At 37.4% G+C, this 20,418-nt stretch overlaps 1 protein-coding gene across 2 annotated transcripts in view; it reads right to left on the bottom strand.

Moving 5' to 3' along the window:
* The window catches only part of tbcd (tubulin folding cofactor D), a 282,112-nt gene that overhangs the window by 203,035 nt on the left and 58,659 nt on the right, over positions 1-20,418 (bottom strand). For both annotated transcript variants that reach the window (XM_072558324.1, XM_072558323.1), the window contains exons 7-10: positions 14,747-14,876; positions 5,036-5,081; positions 2,174-2,306; positions 10-161 (exon numbers count right to left, since the gene is read on the bottom strand). In XM_072558324.1, the coding sequence (XP_072414425.1) occupies positions 10-161; positions 2,174-2,306; positions 5,036-5,081; positions 14,747-14,876 (461 nt within the window). The remainder of the gene's footprint in view (positions 1-9; positions 162-2,173; positions 2,307-5,035; positions 5,082-14,746; positions 14,877-20,418) is intronic.

The following is a 20,418-nucleotide window of genomic DNA, read 5'->3' as shown; positions in this document are numbered from 1 at the left end:
CAAACATACCTACTATATTCTCTATCTCTCCAGGGATGTCATATTCATCATCATCATCATCATCTGTTCTTGATTCCATTTTCTGTATAGATGAAATGCTGCTCGCAGCTTGACCAGCCATTTGTAAGTTCAGCGCCAAAGATCTGCTCCCACGCTGATATCTAAATATTTAAAAATGCACTGTTATGATAATGTTATCTAAATTATTAATTTCCAATATCACTGACTGTACAAATAATATATGTATCTTGAACTTTTTGGAAAGAATACTTTCAAAAGCTTCTGGTTACAGCAGCAACAGAAAAACCTCCTTGATTGGAGAAGCGAAATCTCATTCAAAGTGAGTCACATCACAGTTGTGTGCCAAAAAAGACTTGGATTTGAATACAATAATATCTCAGATGATGTGCCTCAAATACAACACCTTTTGCCATCTCTGCCTTTCTCTGAAACCCCTTTCATCAATGTTTGACAACTGAAGAGCCAACTAGAAGGCCTCAACATAAGTGGAGGGCTCCTAAAGGAGAATACGAGTCTACACCACTATCTTCAGACAGGAAATCTGGCTAACCTTAAATAATCCAGGAAGACAATGGGTATGTAAAGTAACTTCATCTCCTCCAACATTTGGGACATTCTGCAATTTGTTTTTTTCTGATTTGAACTGTTACTGGCCAAGGCACTTGTTAGATATCAATCTGGAGAATTACATTTTTTTTCCCTGTGGTCATGCAACTTTTATGCATGTGTTAGTTTTCATGAAGGGCAGCTGGATATATTCACCCAGTTTAAATCTTTTGTAAATAAACTTCACAGTTTTGCTTGGGTAAATTTTCTTTGCAATAAACGAGTCTTTTATTTGTCATGAAAGGAACCTGGCTGACTGGTTTCTGTACTATATGTAACCTCTATATACAGAGTCAATATCAAATGCTTTTTTAAATTCAAACTCTGTTCTCCCAATGGGTCACAAGGGAAGGAATCAATTTGTTCCTAACTCAGACAATAATTTAAAAAGAACGTGTTAAAAACCAAACAAAAAAAAACTAAAATGATCAATGCATTCAAAAAACATGTTTACACTCCCAAACCCAAAAAAAAGTGTCCATCTTTCTTCTGTCTCACTTCAAACTTCACTCCTTAGTTAGGTATACCTACCATGCAAGGTCAAATTCAAAAGGCCAAAACTATTTCCACATTTGATTAGAAACTTCTGTTATACTCAAAATTTGGACAGATAATATAAATGTGTTGCTTGATCTGCATCTTTTGGAAGGGATCACAGTTTTTCCTCCTTTTGGACAGTAAACTGGAATGGAATTGGACTGGGGTACAGCTGAAATTACAAAAAGTTTTGACATTTGAAAAAAATCCAATAGTGCATCTGCTCAGCTGTATCAGTCAATATTGCTTTTTTGAAACAGTGAGGGGGACACAGTGTGGGACTTAGGTCGAGCTGACAACATCCCTAGGATTGGTTGAGGTGCAGCTTGCCATAGATCTGCCTGTGCGGGGCAGCCAGAGATCTCCAGAGTAGGTGGGCTGAAAACATCTGTCTCTTCCTGCATGTGTAATCTAAAGATAGGCCAAGAAATTGAAACAAAAGAATCCAACAAAACTTAGGTCTTTTAGATAAACTATTAAGGTGAAGAGTGACCATTGCTTTACAGACAACGGTACGTTATTTGTGCTAACAATCAAATGGATTTGAGACAGACAACTTGACTGATCCATGTGATCTAAACTTTGTGTGTCTGTGTCTGTGTGCCTGTCTGTCTGTCTCTTTGGAGTTTTATGGTTTATGTATAATGATAGTAAATTAGTAATCCTTTCCTACGTTACAATAAATAAAAAGTTATTTCTGTTAGTGATGAAACCGGACATGATTTTTTTTCCCTGAATAGCAGTCAGTCAGGCAAACTGACCATTTTGGTGATCTAATTAGGATTTCGTATGTATTGAGATGGCTTGTTGGAACAGTGGGGCACAATTAACAGTGAAACTGTGCTGCTCCTGCTGGATAGATCAAAATGAAAAACATGAGTGAGGAACTTTGACCGAAACTAATTTCTAGATAACCGTTTTATTCCACAGCAAACTGATTTTTCAACTTCCTCTGTACCTCAAGCGCAAAACCGTTGATTGAAGAACCTTAGTCTGTCGTCACACATACCTCCATTTAGCAATCTTCGGTTTCAGAAATGTAAGGCCCAACCTTTGAATGAGTTTTATGCCCAGTTTGCGAAGAATAGTGTGGTTACACTCAGGAATGTTACGTTCATCAAGGCACTTCAAAACTGTTGGAGCTAGAGAACAAACCAATTTCAAAGAATTATTCAAAATGCTGCTTACAATGTGCAAAGTTGGTTGAACTAGAAATAAATGGGGAAACTAATTCAAATATTAATCCTGATTTGTCTCCTCGTCACATTTAATATTGGAATTCTTGTGTCTCTTTCGTTTGAGCAACACCCAGGAAGAAGCTGAACCTATTCTTCAATTTTGTAGAACTCCATTATGTAACTTGCCATGATTTTTTTGCGAGCCATTGTCAGAGAATAGCACTTTAAAAAGTTAACAATTTTCATATCATACATTTTAGGATGAATTTATACTTAATTTATTTTTAGGAAATAAAACTTGTGTGTTTCAAAAGAGGGACTGGACTGGCAGTGTATTGTTAACGTCTAGAAGAAAGGTCACCATCCTCAAAACCTCAACTCTTCTTTCTCTCCACACAAGCTGCCACACCGCTGAGTTTCTCCAGCAATCACTGTTTATGTTTCAGATTTCCAGCCCATTGTTAACATATAGTTTTGTTATTCTACATAATTGCAAAAGCGTTTTGAGTTCTAACATGTTACTAACGACCAAGCTAAGTTGATGTCCACACAAGATGAAATATCTCAGTATCCCCGTCACCACTGGAAGAAGCACATGGAATTAAGCCACCGGCAAAAAGATTGCCCTCATGACCATACTGGGAGGCCTGGAGATCACAATTTGTTGATCCGCACTGGCTAAGGAAGGAGTGCTCTATCAATGATCACTGGCTCAGTGGGTTCAAATTATGCAACTTCACAAGCAATCAAAATGTCATCAGGAGAGAATACTAGAGATCTTTTGAGGTTTATCAAGAGCTTTCGTGTAGAAGATAAATTATCTTGTGGAGGCAACAATTTGATTCATGCTAATTGAGTTGAATTACCTCCAGTTCCCTTCTGTCATTGGAATCAGTTAGTCATCAAAACCATGGCGTGTACTGGTCATATCAAGAGGGCAGTTTGTCTTTCAATCTGAAACCAAAGTGTAGGTGACGACCAAACCAAGTTGCCTTAGAGCGAAAACTAATCCAAGGGAATGGGATAAAGAATGGAGATAAAACCTCCTTGGTTTAGAACTAATGAAGGAATAGTTTGTGATTTAGGGCTGAAAGTTCAGAAATCGTGTTGCCTCAGAACAGCTGAGATAGCCAGCTTTATCTAGGCCTGGAAGATGCTTTTGAAAGAAACATTTTTGTCCATGCCTATTTCAGAAATTGTTCACAAATTCTGATGGCAATTCTTAAAGGTTCCAAGTAGTCCTTAGACTCATCAGCCAGAAGTACCAGCAAATAGGCTTTTAGCAGTTCTTCATTTTATTCCTCCTTCTCCTCTTCAAATTAGCATGGTTCCCAATCACTTCCAAGCTCTTAGAGCTGTCAGGGAAGGCCCTATGGCTTTCCATTGGTTAGTTTAAAATTCATATCTCATTATTTTCTACTGCCTTTCTCCAAAAGCACCCTTTAAATATGTCCTTACTTGCATCTATCCCAAACCACTTTTCGGTCCTTCAATTCTGGACTTCTACAAGTCATTTTCTGAATATTCTCCACTTTCGACAGCACAGACGTCAAGAGGGAAGTATCTACTTTGACTCCATGAGTCTCTTCACACTTAGAACATAAAAATATAAGAAGTAGGAGTAGGAGTTGGCCTTTCAGTCCCTTAAGCTCTGTCAGTCGATAAGACTGCGGTTGTCATCTTATCTTCACTTTTCTGTCTGTCTTTCACTTCCAAGTTGAACAAAACTCTGACTAATATAGCCTTGAAAATATTCAATGATCCAGCCTCTCTCGAGAATAAATTCTAAATACTGGCAACGCTCAAAGGAAAATTCGTTCACATCTCCACCTTAAATGGGAGACCCTATATTCTGAAACGGTGCCCACTAGTTCCAGATTGCCCCAAAGGGAGAAAACACATGTCCAACATCGAGATGAAGAAACCTGTACTTCTAAATTAGTCACTGCCCCAACACACACAACTTGGCTCATGTCACACTCTTATTTTATTAATGTTTTCCTATTCCCCATGTAAAGCAGTTTGAAACATGTGAAAGGGGCTTTCTAAATGCAAACTAAATTTGTTTCTCATAATTAAATTTTGAATTTATTGATAAAACAAACTGACACAGTGATACATTTCTAAGGTTGTCGCCTCTAAATAGGGAGTCACAAGTGGCATTATCATAATAAAACATAAACCGAATTTAAGTACCACCCAAGAATTGATACTTAAAAACTCCCAAATGGCATGAATTATGCCGAATGTATTATCTATTTTCTATATGCACACATTGTTTAACATTATATCATTTTCTTGCTAAAACACTTAGTGGTCCCACAAACAATTTTGTTCACTATTTGAATATGCCTCCAACATAGCAAAACTTGAGATTTAAATTATAAAGCATCAAGTGTTAAGAGTTTCCTTTTTATTTCCAAGCATCACTTCTGCTGCAGGAATGTATTTTGGAACAACTGAACCAAGAAACAGAAGACTGATTCAATGCCCAAAGTTGAAAAACAAGTTCACCATTTTAAAGTCCAGAACACATACGCGCCCCACATGTACTTCAACTTGACATTACAAATTATAGTACAGAACCAGAACAGTACATTGCATTAACCTTCCAATGAAGTACCACCCTCTTTTACAGGTTAAATCACAATTTCATTAAAATAAAATATGTTGCATAAAGTATAACATCATACCAAAGGGTAAAAAGTCATCTCTTTTTCCATGTTTAAATAGTTGTGCCTGTGAGGAAACAAAAAAAAATAAATAAAAGAGCACAGCTAATTTGTCAATTTGTTCTGCTAATTAAAAACAAACCAATTGACAGTTTTGAGCAACTTGGAGGAGAGAAGGGAGCTGTTTTATTTAATAGTTACAATATGCTTTGTGTATCAATTTCAATCCTGACAAGCAAGCTCTTCAACTTGGTCTTTTGAGGAATTCAGTACCTATGTTCAGCAACAGTTACGAGGAATTCATTCAAAACTAAAAATTCTTTTCTCTTAAAAATCATCAAAAGACAACTGGGAGGATGTACAAACTTTGTTGTTGTTATTTTAAGCACAAATTGAAGGAAAATAGTAACAAATGTCATCAACAATTTAACTTCAATTCCTAGAAAATAAAGCAGTTTTGCACACATCTGTCATGCCTTCACCCTTCAAACTTTGGCATCTTCATAATATTGTTTCACTCAGTATCATTTGATCAAGTGTCCCAAATGAAATAAGGCATTAATTTTGTGCACTGTACATGTGCACGGTTATCAATACATATTCACTTACTTTGATCAGGAATTTGAAATCAAACAAGGATTGATCTGTTGAAAATAATTAATTCAGGTAATAGAATATGACAAAAGAAATATTCCATCAGCAATTTAAGAAAATAAATTGTGCAAAGAGTGAAATGGAAACAGTGATCGAAATATGAAATGTTCGGAATTGAAAGCTACAATGTATGCTGTTGCATTGTAGACATTCCTCACTCACATTCAAATTTTTGTAATGGACAATGTTAGATGTACACACAAATTTCATGTTTATCGATTTTAGGTCTCTTAAAATACATTAAAAATTCAAGAGATAACATTCATCAAGTCAGAACTTGGAGGGAACAGCTTTGGAAGTATACATGAAGGAAGCAGAAATAGCAGCAAGATTATTGAAAAAGCAAGAAAACATTTGCAATAAGTAAAGAAATGTTCTATCTTGAATATATGAATTCAGAAAGCTAAAAGGCACAAAGGCAACACCTACACTGCAGCAAAAGACACCAAAGCCCTAATTGAACATCAATAATAGCACATACCACTGAAAAAGCTGTGAAAATTCAAGGGCATTATTCAATCTAATCCTAAAATATGGAAGATTCCTCTCCGGGCAACTGTGAAACTTGAATTTTTTTGATCAGTGTTAATTGCACACCAGTGATAACCGATATAAAGTATAGCAGATCAGAATCAGTTGATAAGGGATAGCGTTTGGGTTGGAGACCAGAAACAATGGCTTCCATCTTCCCATTATTTAACGGAGGACATTTCTGCTCATCCAATACTGGATGCTGGCGAAGTAGTGTGGCAAATCAAAGATAGTGGAGCAATTGACAGAGGAATGGTGATGCAGTACTGAGCATTTGTTAGCAGTAACACAGAGCCCAATGATGAATAATGAAATGGAGATAGCATTGGCAGCATTCCATTTCACAGAAAAGCGTGCTACCACAAATCAAGCGAACTGTAAACTATGCCAAACAAGCTAAATTTTACCAAAAATCTTTCAATCCAACTTTGGAAGAAAAAGTGCTCATTTGCCAAACTGAATACATAAGAATTGTAAAACAAAAATTCTTCCAACATTAAGGTACACAGTCCAAATCAATGGAGGATTATTTTGCATCCATGTAGCACTAGTTGTTTGCTATTGGCACAAGGTGTCACAAATACAGTCGTTCTTTCATAATGCGATGGTTGTGCTCCTGTGTAACCTCACATTATAGAAAAATCACACTTTAGAAACAGCGCTTAGTGCTGGCAATGTAATTCTGTTAGAGCCAACATACATTTTAAAACTTTGTACCTAGAAACAGTGTCCCCAATTTATCAATCGTGTTACAGGAAACCTGTGTTGACGAAATGCACATTATATTAGAATGACCTGTATCTCCAAAAACCCCCTTCACTTTGAATTACTCTGGTATAAAAAAAGGGACCAGTGAGATTTCAGAAACGTGGTCTGCAAACTTAAACCCAAAACATTTCCAAAAGCGTCTTGTGTTTCTATTCATAAATTTCCAAACTGTCTTTCGCACCAATACAAAACAGCAAGATATTAGAAGACCTAGGGAATTTACTTTTCCATCTTTTGAGTTTTTCTTAATATCATTTCAATATTCTCTTTATAATATGTCCATTTTTTTACTTATTAAAGCATATTACTGGTTGGGAAAACCTATTTTAAGTACTCATCTGTTTTGATTACATTATGATCGTGATATCATGATTGCTACTTACCTACTTTAAAAAACCAACATAGATGTTGCCTACTTTATTACTGACTACTTTGTTTGTCATGATTAATGTCACATGAAGGTTCCAGAAGCAGCACACCATGCAAAATAAAGAATTGAGGGTAAAGGTTTAACAATTTTTTCTCACTTATTTTTCACAGCAATTTCCTTCCCTTTCTTCTTCTACAAGACACCAAATTTTGCTGACATATAAATTTAAGGGCACCAGATCACTTAATACAAACCATCTCAGATGTAGTCAGATTATTTAACCACAGGGGACATTATATTCAGATCTGACCTTGTTTCACCAAGTGACAACATACTTCCAGCAGCAGTTATTTTATAATGATCAGAAGAAACAACTAGGCCAAATTTCCTGTCTAATGTCGGAATGCTGAGACAAACTCTGCTTCCCATCATAAAACACATTCAAAATTGGGAAGCTATGCCTTGCTTAACCGGTCACAAAATAAACAAGCTTAAATATCAGGGAAGCATCAGATTGGGCTTTAGGAGAAAAACAGAATAGTCATTCAATTTTCCTTCACGTCACTTTTAAGTGCTTGCCAACACCCAGTGCCACGGTTACATGTAACCCTAACAAATACAATCAAAAATGTCAGCCATGAAACTTGTGAGCCAAAGTTGAAAAAAATTGAAACATTAACCCCACCCAGGTAAATAGTTCAACAATCAGTATTTGTAAACTGCACCTACAAACATAATTAAAGGTATGGATTAAGGAAATAAAACCCAAGGCTATGCACCTGTTTTGCAAAAGAATGTAGTCCACAAATACCACTGTTCCTCTTATATCAATAACTTACGTAAAGTATTTTACAACTAAAATGCATTGTTCTCTTGAAATAATTAACAAAAATGCATAGCCAACGTTTGCAATAAAATAACACAATGTTTTGCCATCAGGATTTCAGTGATACATTATTCTGACAATAAAAAAAAATTTCCTTTTAGAATTACCTGAGCTAATATCGTAATGTTATTCGACACAGATTAATTTCTCTTATTTGAAGCTGTACCAAAATATCACAATGAAATGTGATGCTTCAAACTACATCAATATAACACCTGATCGTATTTAAACTAGACTATTCAGCCTCCCAATTCACCACGAGCAATACACAAGGAATGGAGTGACCCAATTAAAGATCTACAAGTTCCAAGGACTGGTAGGAATAAGCAGATAATTAGATAATCCCTAATTCAAGAAAAATAGCATTTGGACAAAACGGAATGGTAATTGCTTACTATTGTTCTTGCCTCAGCTAACAATTCCTATTTCTAGTTAAATGGTTCATTTTAAAATGGTGATTGTCTGAACTGAGAACAAATGCAGGTATTAAGAACAGTTGATTCAGAATAACACATAGAAGCAAGTTTTGTTAGGGAATCTCTTGTATATGATTTCAGGTTAACAATGTTTTGCCTTTAGGTTAGCAAAGTAGCTGGTACAAGACATTATTCTGAAAGTACCCATTGTGACTAGAGAAAGTCACTAGTACTGGAATGAGAAAAATCAGAACACATTAAGCTTATTTTTACATAACAAGCTATGATGTGGAATGCACCAACTGAAAGTAGGCTGGAAGCAGTACCACGGTAACTTTCAAAAGGTGACTGGATAAATAATTGAAAGGGAAAATTTTGTTGATCTTTTGGAAAAGAGTAATGGGATAGAACTATTTCAACCATCACAGACATGATGGGTTGAATAACCTCCTCCTGTTTTAGGAGTCCACGGTTATCTGGAGTATACTAATTATCTTCTTCTGAAATAATTACAGCATTGTATGTGCCTTAATTACATAATTCAATGTTTAAGATACTTTCCTTCATGTTATAATTTTAATTTGGTAAGAGTATATAAATCACAATTCTACATTAAAACAAGCACAAAGGTGAATCTTGTGCTTCAGCAGAGAAAACCTTCATTGCAACAGAAGTTATGACAGTGAGTCAAGACAGTTAAATCTATATTATAATATACATTATGCTCAGTTTGGCTATTCAGTCGCCCTGCCCAGAAACAATGCATTGTAGGTTACTGAGGGAAATAAGGATAGCACATGTAAAGGTTCTGGTCACAAATGTCTGTTTCCTTTTCAAGTGTGACAGAGTAGAGTATTAAAACTGCTACATCTTCAGTTAAGAACGAAGAAAGAAAAAATCCAGCATTTGAAGGCCCCTTGCCTAACATGGATGGTGGGATCATGGAGATAAAATTCTACAAATAGATGATTTGACATTTGTAAAATTATGGGTTAATAAATAGAAGTCAACACATGACCAGTCATATTTCACAAACTAATTGAGTTCTTCAATAAAGTAATAAAAGGGAGGTAATGAGGGTTCCTCCTTCCACCTCAACATATTATACCCTTGATTCTGAACACTCTTCATCTTTTACTCTCCAAATGATCCTTCTCTTAACTACCTCCAATGATAGCATGACTTTCTTTAAACAAGGAGACAAGAATTGCTCAAACAACTGCAGATGTGGTCTCACCAGTACCACTTACCAACTACTACTCTCCAACCCACTTGAAATAATGGAAAGCATTCCATTAACCTTCCTTATCAACTGCTGCTCCTGTGTGCTAGCTTTCTGTGTTTCAGGAACAAGTACCTCCAAATCCCTTTGTGCTGCAATTTTCCACACTTTTTTCTTTATTTATATCACACTTTGTAATTTGGTTCTCTTTTACAAAATGAAAACTTCACACTTTGCTACTTTGTACTCCATTTGCTGACTTTTTTACTCACTCACAGTATCTCTCCGTAAACTGTTTCTTTCTCTTTTTCAACTTGCCTTTCAAACTATTTTTGTCTCATCTGCAAATTTGGCTGCAGTACATTCATTTCTTTCCTCCAAATCATGTAAATTATTATATAATGATTATGTAGAAACACACAAAGAACACAAAGAATATCTGGTCCAAACATCTTACTTATGCAGGTATGAAGTTGCATAACCAATAGTATCCTCTCTTCTCCAAACAATTACCTAGGAGAGTCAAACAAGAGCCCGCAGTGCAAAATTAAACAACTCAAGCTGATCCAGAAAGTGAAGTAGGTAAAGGAATTCACATCAAGCTAAGAAGAGTGAAATCTACAACATTAGGCTAAAAGCCTTACTGAAAAAGTTAGTTCTGAGAAAGCAGTTAAAAGTCATGGGAGGGGAGTCTGGCAAGCTACTTGCAGAATATACATCCAAAGCAGGCAGCTGACTCTCTCACAAATGGTTGTGCTAAAGGAAAAATATCTGAGGCAAGAATATGAATATCACTGGATTCCAGAGAAAATCAAACTATTTCAAATTCAGTATGTGAGGACTAAAGTGTTAATGCCAGTCAAGAACAACTGGGACCAGACTTAATGTCAGATTTGATGTGGGCAATCGAGTTTGTAGAAGTTGAACCCTACACAGTGCACATTCCAACATCCACTGCAGCCATTGTTTTGTAAAACAATATGCCTCCCCTCCCAACATAAGCTATTTAAAGACTTAGTGGAAAGACTTAAGCAGCAAAGTACATGATCAAAAAAGTAAGCAAAAGAACTTAACATAATGTGCAATGGTTCTGGATTAGTGGTGCTGGAAGAGCACAGCAGTTCAGGCAGCATCCAAGTAGCTTCGAAATCGACTTGGATGCTGCCTGAACTGCTGTGCTCTTCCAGCACCACTAATCCAGAATCTGGTTTCCAGCATCTGCAGTCATTGTTCTTACCTCTATAATGTGCAATGGCCCTGTTGTTCACTAGTTTCGGCACTTGTTTTTCAAATGATTAAAACATAGGTAAGCGCTTGTGTACATAATATGAATCCTTTATAACAAGTTCTGACCTTCTTATGAAAGGTACTTGAGGATGTAGTTGAGCAACAAATGCAGTCTTATCAACTCTCCAAGGCTGTCCAACAGGTTGCAAAAATTGAAGACTCACGTCCAAGGGCATTGTTTGTAAGATGGCAAAAGATATTTGGAGGGACTGGTATTGTTGAGGAGGCAGGGAGGCTGCATAAGGACTTGAACTAGCTGGAAGAGTGGGTAAAGAAGTGACAGATGGAAGACAGTTTAGTTGTGCACTCTGAGAGGAAGAATAGAGGCATGCATTATTTTCTTAATGGGGAAAGGCTTCGGAAAACTGAAGCACAAAGAATTTAGGAGTCCTAGAAGGATGAGGGAGGGGATCTCATGAAACTTACAGAATATTGAGAGGGGTTTGGATAGAGTGGTCACAGAGATATTTCCACCAGTAGGAGAGACTAGTATCTGAGGGCCTACCTCAGAGTGAAGGGAAAACCCTTTGGAACTGAAATGAGAAGTAATTTCTTCAGCCAGGTGATGTGTCAATGGAATCCATTGCCACACAAGGCTATGAAGGTCAAGTCAGTGAGTGTATTTAAGACAGAGGTAGATAGGTTCTTGACTAATAAGGGGATCAAGGGTCACTGGGAGAAGGCAGGAGAAGGATGTTGAGAAACACGGCAGCCATTTATTGCAGAAGGCAATAATGTCCTTGGCAAGTATTGCAAAATGACAGGATTATAAAAGTAAAAGGTGTTGTTACAATTATATAAATTGCTGGTGAGAGCATACCTGGAGTATTGTGCCCAGCTTTGGTCTCCTTATTTGATGAAGGTGGTGGTGATACAGGAAGTAGTTCAGAAGAGTTCGCCAGATTGATTCCGGGGTCAAAGTGCTATCTAACGAGGAGCAGATGAATAGTTTAGATTTGACCTTGCTGGAGTTCAGAAGAATATTGGCAGCAGTGGCGGGGTTGGGGGGCCATGATGGTGGTGATTGAAGTATACAAAATTGATATGGTGGACACTGAACTGGTGTGGCCCCCTTGTGGGTCAGTCTAAAACATGAGGGCCTAGATTTACAGTGACAGGAGATAGGTTCAATTTTGAGATGAGAAGGAAATATTTCTCTTAGAGGGCTGTGAAACTCATTTCCCCAGAGTGCAATGGAGGCAGAATCAATCAACAGATCAAAAGTGGGATAAAGCGCTATAGGGAATAGACATGAAAGTGGAGTAGAGATCAGGTTAAGTGGCAGAATGAGCTCAACAGGCTAAATTGCCTATTCCTGCTCCTAATTCCTATGCTTCTAAGTTCCTAGTCATGATCGAATGGCAGAGCAGACTCAATGTGTTGAATAGCAGAATTCTGCGTTTATGTATCTTATACTCTTATGCTGAAAACATGAATAAATATGACAGGAGTTAAAAATCATCTAAAAGGTAATCAAACTGGCATAGGACAGCCCTCCCCCACAAGATGGATCCATTGGGTGAGATCAATAGTGCAAGCAGCACAGCATGAAAGTGAGAAACAGGAGGAAATCTGGATTATAGTCAAACAGAATGCATAAACAAGATAACAGTATTCAACACAACAGTAGTACGGCAACCACAGGCAATCAACTTTCAGGCACTGGCTAGGAATTTGAATGAGATAATTGTACAGAGGAATTGCTTTGGAAGAAGATAAAATGAATTCAGAGGGAAGGCAATGGAAGGTCCCAGACACGACCTACAACGAGGATTTGTTGAGCAACAAAGATTGGGGGATACTTTAGGTAGGTAATTGTATTTAACAAGGACCTTAAATTTGGAGGTTGATGGGCAAAATAGGTTTGCTACACAAAGAGAAGCGAAGTATCAGAGGAATTTGGTACCGAATGTGTTGACAGGAGTGTCACCATGATGGAGATCACAGGTGGAGGCAGAGCAGGTATGAGCACAGAGAATTTGATAAGGGGCTAGGTATCACAACTAACAAGAGTTAAAGCCACAGAAAGATTGCATGGCTTTAAGATTAAGGTTAGAGTCTGCTGACACTCAGATTAGATTAGATTAGATTCCAGCAAGTCAGGCAGCATCCGAGGAGCAGGAGAGTCGATGTTTCGGGCATAAGCCCAACTCTCCTGCTCCTCGGATGCTGTCTGACCTGCTGTACTTGTCCAGCACTACATTTTTCAATTCTGACGTTGCCAGCATCTGCAGTCCTACTTTCTCCTAGTTACTCAAATTCCAGATATTTGCATAACTAAAGCTGTTGAACTAGATACAACAGGGATACCTCAACATTTGTGATCTTTACTTTATTATGACATTATTTTCAACATAACAAATGTAAAGATTCAGGAGAAGTACAAGGTTTGATGTTACCCTGGGAATTTGATACAGGTAGAAATCTCTGATAATTCTCTCTCAGGCTATAAGTTAGATGAAAAATCAGCCTCTGACCTACATATTAAGAGACAGAAAAGCAAGGAATAATAAAGACATTTTCAGTTTATGATGAGTTACAGAAAACCCAGCTGCATCAGGTAAATTTTACAGGTGATCAACTGGTCCAGCAAAAGAAAAGTTATGTCCTGAGAGATATGAAGCCCAAAAAGGAGTGTAGGAAGAGATGAACACTCCTTTTCAGTAATCACAGATGACCAAACAGGTCCCTCAAGATGAAACTATTTTCCAGTCCAGCTCAGAGCTTGGCAATGCACAATAACAAATATATTTCAATGTTTACAGTCAATATCATGTTGTCAACTGTAGCACAATAACTTAGTACATTCAGTTTGGAAGCAGGTTCCTTAAAGCATTACTTGTGTAACTGCCATTTCAAGTTGCGCTCAAAGGGCAAATAGTTTCTGTATATTCTGGACTCAAATTATGGTATATGCGTCATGCATAATTTGGATGAATCATTCATACCCTACGGTGACAGTTAAGTATTGAAAATTAAAGAGCATCAAGCAATTCATAGAACGCATGTCACTGTTCTTTATTTATTAAACAGAATTGCATACCATCAGTGGATAACATGACATATGAACAGTCATTAAACTAGTCTTGAATGGGCTATGCTTATTGACAAAATCAGGTTCAGAACTTCATTTATTGTGCTGGGTGAAGTTATTTCATATCATGTGACATGGAATTTCAAACTCATTCACTACTTGCTCATCAGTTTTAGGTGGTGATGACTGAGGTAATACTGGAGAAATCCTCATGACAAACTGTATCATTTTACATTGGCCTGCAACTGGAATCTCAATCTGAATTATGTGGTCAAGTCTGAATCTTCCTAACACTAACTGCATGTTCTTCATTTGAAGCCACTTTTGCACACTTGACGAACAGTAACTAAGGAGGGGTCCAGGAAGTCACCTGACGATTCTACTGGAGAATGTTTGGATGCCAAAAGGAAAAAATATTTTAGAAATGAAATGGAAAGCAAAAAAATGTGCATATTTTCTTCATATCACAATGTCCCTTAAAAGTTTCCCGCAGAAAGCAAACATTGAATATGCAATATTTAAACTTATCCAAGTAAAATGTGATCCACATAATCAAGCAGTTACCAGAGCTTGAAGCATTCCATCTATCACAACCATGCCTTCCATTGTCTGACTGGCTTTAGACAATGAGGTCAGCACCCAATCCAAGAAATCTGGCAATCTTTTCTCTTTGACATCTGGGCGAGTTACAAACCTGTTCAAAACCAAAAATCACAATTAATAATTCTAAAACAAAGAATGTACATTTTATTATTTAAAATTTTAGATATATAAAAAGAATCAACCTACAAGGAATCTCAAGGTAATGACTTCCAGTTTTGTATCACATGCTATCTCAAAGAGACACAGGAGTGCAAGTTTGATAAGAATTGACATGAGTTACATGGAAAATATTCTACTGTTATGGAACTAGCTCGATTTAAAGGTAAAACATTACAAGTTAAACTTTGGTAACTGATACAAAGAAGACTAGCAGTGTTAGTGTCACAAATGCCAATCAAGTCCATCACAGGGTCAGTAAAAAGAGTTCACATAGCCCTCTTTTTAATTTATAACAATTCAAGGTAAAGCAAACCAGCAAGTCAAGCTTTTGGTAAAAACAGGTTAATAGTTAGTTTATTAAAAGTAATTGCCGAAGGTTTCTTAGGGATGGAGAATTAAAGTAATTAACATGAAATTACATATACCAAGATTAAAACAAGTAATCATCAGTACTGAAGAGTTCCTCGCTGGTGAGGAAAAAAGAGGTTAACACTTCAATTCAGATTCAGGAGTTGAGATGTCATTTGATGGGGGGAGTATTCTTATGCCGGTAGGATTTTCACACCAGCAGGTTTTGAGGGCGAGTTGGGGCGGGGGGCGGATTCCTGGTTTTTGTTTCTAAAGACAATGCACTTGAAATTGCACAATTGCGTCACAGCAGGTCACCAGCTGTTTTCAGGAGTCTCTTTTTCTCTTTCTTCTTCACTCTCTCTTCCTGAAAAAGTATACTTTTCAGGAATGGTTCCATATAAAATCTCTCTTTGTCTACTTTCATCAAAACAACTTGCAAGGATGGTCTCAAAACCTTCTCAATGAATCTCTGGATCCAAGATGTTCTCAATCAGGTTTCTTCTTACAGTTCAAAAACTCAAAATAATTGAGAATTTAATGGTTCCACAAATCAAATAAGTCCCTTTGACGTTCATCTTCTTGTTTGTTGAAGTTCTTGAAGCTACATTATCTGGTGTTTCTCTTTATAACCTGCTGAGAACTTATGTTTCCATTGTCCATGACAGTTCAATACAAGGAGGAATACCCTCCTATGTGCCATAATCTGGATTATTCAAAAATCTTTCTTTGCTCTGAACGACTTTCCATTTCTACAGTGTGTTCCATGATCACCAGATGTCTCAAAGCGCCAATGATACATTTTGAAGTTTAGGAATTGCAGTACTGTAAGAAATGCACTTTACATACAGCAAACTCCTACACAGCTTGTGATGACCACCATATTATTTGTTGTAGTGTTCTTGTCTGCATGATAAATATTGACTTGGACACTGAAGATAACTCCCCTGCTCTTCGAAAAAATAGTCACATAGAGACACAATTATTATGGTGCAAAAAGAGCCCTTTCAGCCCATCGCACCCGCATCAATCTTCTGCCTTTTCCCCTATTCTTCACATTACTGACAAAAAAACCCATGGTTCTCAGGGTCTAACACATCCAACTTAGTGCAACATTTTATCTTATAGACAGTACCTCCATCAGCGGAACATTGCAAGTACTGCACCTGTGTCAACCTTGGTTTCTGTGTTCGAGCCCAGGAGTGGGCCACAAACCCTCAATGTTCTACGCACTGTTCCATCAATTGACAAGTAACTGACATATAAGTTTGGGAACTTCCAGCCCCTACTTAGTCATTTTCCTTTGCAGCTGACACTATAACTTCACCACTTAAAGATCCTGCACCACTGAGCTTGTTATGTGGGCATATTGTCTAAGTTCAACTTTATTTCCAGTATAAAGACAGAAATGGAGTTAAATATTTCTCAACCAGATAAAATTTGAACAGATCATTTTAGCAAAAAGGTCTAGAATGTTAAAACCCATTCTTCTATTAAGTCTCCAAAAGCAATGAAGAAATGACGAGACACACTTTTGTTGAACTAGTGCTAAAGGTGCACAATATGGACTGTTTGCAATATTATCATTTATGAGGTGAAAAAATAATGATGAAATGTGCACACTATTCAACTCAAACTGGCACAACCATAAGAAGTCAATGCCCACAGGAGTGAACGGTGGTTTTATTTCTGCACTTTTATAGGCCTGTAAAGTGAATAACACATGGGACAATTTGACTCAACTTATTTGTTAACACCTAAAGCCAAATGCCCATAACATATAGACTCGTGTGCAAATGACAGGTGATCTGGTATCCTCATTTCTAGATTGACGATCAATTTTCCATTCATGAATGACAGGATATTTTGGCCCAGATCTTTAAGTCAGATCAGACAATTTAAGCTGCCTTCCTACCATTTATATTGGAACCTTGCATCTTGTAATGCTATTTCCAGCAAGGATGCAGAGTCTACTTCCTTTTGGCGACAAATTGGATGGCCATAATTCCAGCATTGTCATGCCTGCTAATCATTAGCTAGACTCAAGCCTTATCGACTATCTTAAATTCATGGACGCGTTATTTAAATTAAGCGGTTAACCTCCAAAAATGCAAATGCTAACTATGCCCACCCCCATCCCCTCATTGACCCCCCAAAATCTTCACCCACTTGACAACGCATATCTCCTCTCTCACTCTAACAGCATTCACTGTCATCTCGCAACTCAGCAGTGTACACCATCCTTCTCTCAGGCTGCTGCACAAGGTCTGAGTGGAAGAGACAAAAAACTGCAGACGGTGGAATCCAAAGTAGAGAAACAGGAGGCTGGAAGAACACAGCAGCATCAGGAGGTGGAGAAGGGTCTCGACCCAAAACGTTGAGGAAGGGTCTCAAAGTGAATCATCGACTTCTCCACCTCCTGATGCTGCTGTGTTCTTCCAGCCTTCTGAAGGCGAGAGTGGGGAAGTTAAAGGTGGAAGTCTGGAAATACTTCAACGCTTTTAAAAATTGATGATTTCACAAGTGGTACAATCCAGGGAAATGGAGGAAAATTATTGGAAGTTATGTCTTCACTTACCGGTCGAGGATAGGCATAAACATGAAAATGGGATTACATCACGAAAACACAGTCTCTGGCTGCAGATCATGTGTCACGGGTAGCTTCCCCTGCGAGCTCCTGCCCTTGCTGCTGCGCAGGTAAACAGTGGCCTGGTGCTGGCTTCATTGATCATGGTCTGTGATAATTTCTAAGACAACCAAAGTATCAGATCCACCCTGATCTGTTTGGGAAAACTTCTAAAATAAAGAGTGACCTTTCAGTTTAAATACTTAAGTTAACACATTCCCATGAGAAGTAAATAGTTGTAGGTTCTGAGAATTTATTGCAATTTTCCTTTGGGTTCATTCAAAAGCTGCTATGTTCATGCCCTCCCTTCACCGTAAGTTTCAGCAAGACAGAAACCCATGGATGCACTCTTCAACTGGGAAGTTCAATGAAATGTTTGACTTAATAAGCAAACAACAGGTGCTCATAGACAATCCACCTCTCCTGAAGGTATACCCTGAAAGAATGGTCAACAAATGCAGGCCTTGCCAGCTATGTCCCATTGCATGAACAAAGAATTAAAATAGTAGCCTTACACAGTCCAGTTAAACCTAGAAGTTAGCAAGTTGGAACCAGTTTCCTGTTGCATTAGCTTTTTATGCTTTCACCCACCTCCAGCCCTGCTTGTACCTCCTGAAAACCTACGCATTCCTCCAAACTAAAATGTCTTTTTTACCATCAATTTATCAGCAGAAGCAGTTTGGAAAGAGCAACAGAGACACATAAGGAAATCATGAAAATTAGCACCCCAGAGACCATTAGCTTCGTTTTTCAGGTATTTTGGCATGATTCAAGAACATCGGGATCCTAAGGAAATACCTAAATTATACTATGAATATGGTATTGCTTTATGTTGTTATCTGGAATCGTATTCTACACAAAATGTCTTTAGGCTTTTCTCACTTTTCCAAAGTTCTCGTATTTAACAATTAAGTGATTGTATGAAGTATTTTAGCTTATCATGGTGAACGTTCAGAGTATTTTCACAGACATTTGTTCTTAAATATGTAATGCTATGCATCTCCAAGAATATAACTCTGCCTCTACATAAACCGTAAAATGCAAATCTTGAGTTTTCATTTTGAAACCAAATTCACTGAGTTTTAGCTATCATCACAGCATTACATTTTCTCACAAAACAGAAAACATTTTTGTTTTATTCACAAGTTCAGTATTGCCAACAAATGAAAGGATTTGTCCAAAACAAATTTCAAAGAAAACAACTGCGTATGATGACCATCAGCATCTGAGGGAGACTGAAGAGGTTAACTTATTATCAAGTGCAGAGTCCGCACTAGAACTCAAAGCGCCAACAATGCTAGAGCACCCAGAAGTATTTTGTCAAAGTAACTACACAGAAATCTTCAGGTTTTCTTTCAAGGGATGTTGGTGGGCCTGTGAGCATCTCCGCCCTTTTCTTATTTTTTTGTAAGGAACCTAGCAGAGAGTGAGAATAAAACAGAAACAACTGACACAAATATATATCTTTAGGCATATTGATTTTTTAAGGCTTCCTCCAACTCAATGGATGCAAAATATTTAGCCTTTATCATTGGCCAAATATTAAATATGATGATCATAAAATTCAATCAGTTTAAGCTACATGCAGTCTATATATTGCTAACATGAGAGGATGTTAAAAGAGGAGTGCAAGTCCATGTCATTAATTAAAGGAAGGCAGTTTCTGCATTAGCTTTGATTGTTAGCATCACAGACAAAATCCATATTCACCAGTATTTATGAATATGTTTACAAATGTGATAATGACCAGGTAATCTGTTGTTGTTCTGTTGATCAAGCAATAAATGTGGGCCAGAACACAAATGACAACTTTCCTACTTTTCTTCAAAATAGTGTCAAGGGATGTTTTACATCAATCAGAGAAGGCAGATGGGACCTCAGTTTAATGTCTCACCCGATAGTCAGCACCTCCAACAGTGTTGTACTGCTTCAGTCAGGCTTCATTTTATACGTTCATGCCCTCTGAATAGGACTTGAAAGAGAAATATTGCACTTCAAAGGTGAGTGTGCAACCAAGTGAACCAAAGGTTAGCCTCTCCATTTTCAATTGAGATGATGTAATTTGATTTAATAAGGATGTTCCAGTTTCATTATTGTATCACTCATAAAACAAAAGATTAATACCGATAATTCACGGAGAAAGTGGGGACTGCAGATGCTGATGTTCTGAAGATGTGGGTATACTGTACCTTTAACAGAGTTAAAAGCTAGCAGAACTACCTGACAGCACCAAGTGTTCTGAATAAGGGTCAAAAGATTGATTAGCTAGTTGCCTGGAAACAATAAAACAGATTCAAATTGGGCCAATCAGTTTAAATTATACCCTGAAAAATACCAACTTCCAATCAAGTTTGAATTTAGTATATTGACAATCTGAAAAGCCAATGACACAATCCGATGCTTTGAGGGTATAAAACCGGGGAAAATTGAACACTTGGGAGGAGAACTGCCACTCCACCAACATGAACAGACTGCCCGAAAAATAGTCCTCTTAAAAGGT

Source organism: Chiloscyllium punctatum, chromosome 39, assembly GCF_047496795.1.
Source record: "Chiloscyllium punctatum isolate Juve2018m chromosome 39, sChiPun1.3, whole genome shotgun sequence".
Lineage (NCBI taxonomy): Eukaryota > Metazoa > Chordata > Chondrichthyes > Orectolobiformes > Hemiscylliidae > Chiloscyllium > Chiloscyllium punctatum.
This window is presented reverse-complemented; position numbering and strand designations above follow the sequence as displayed.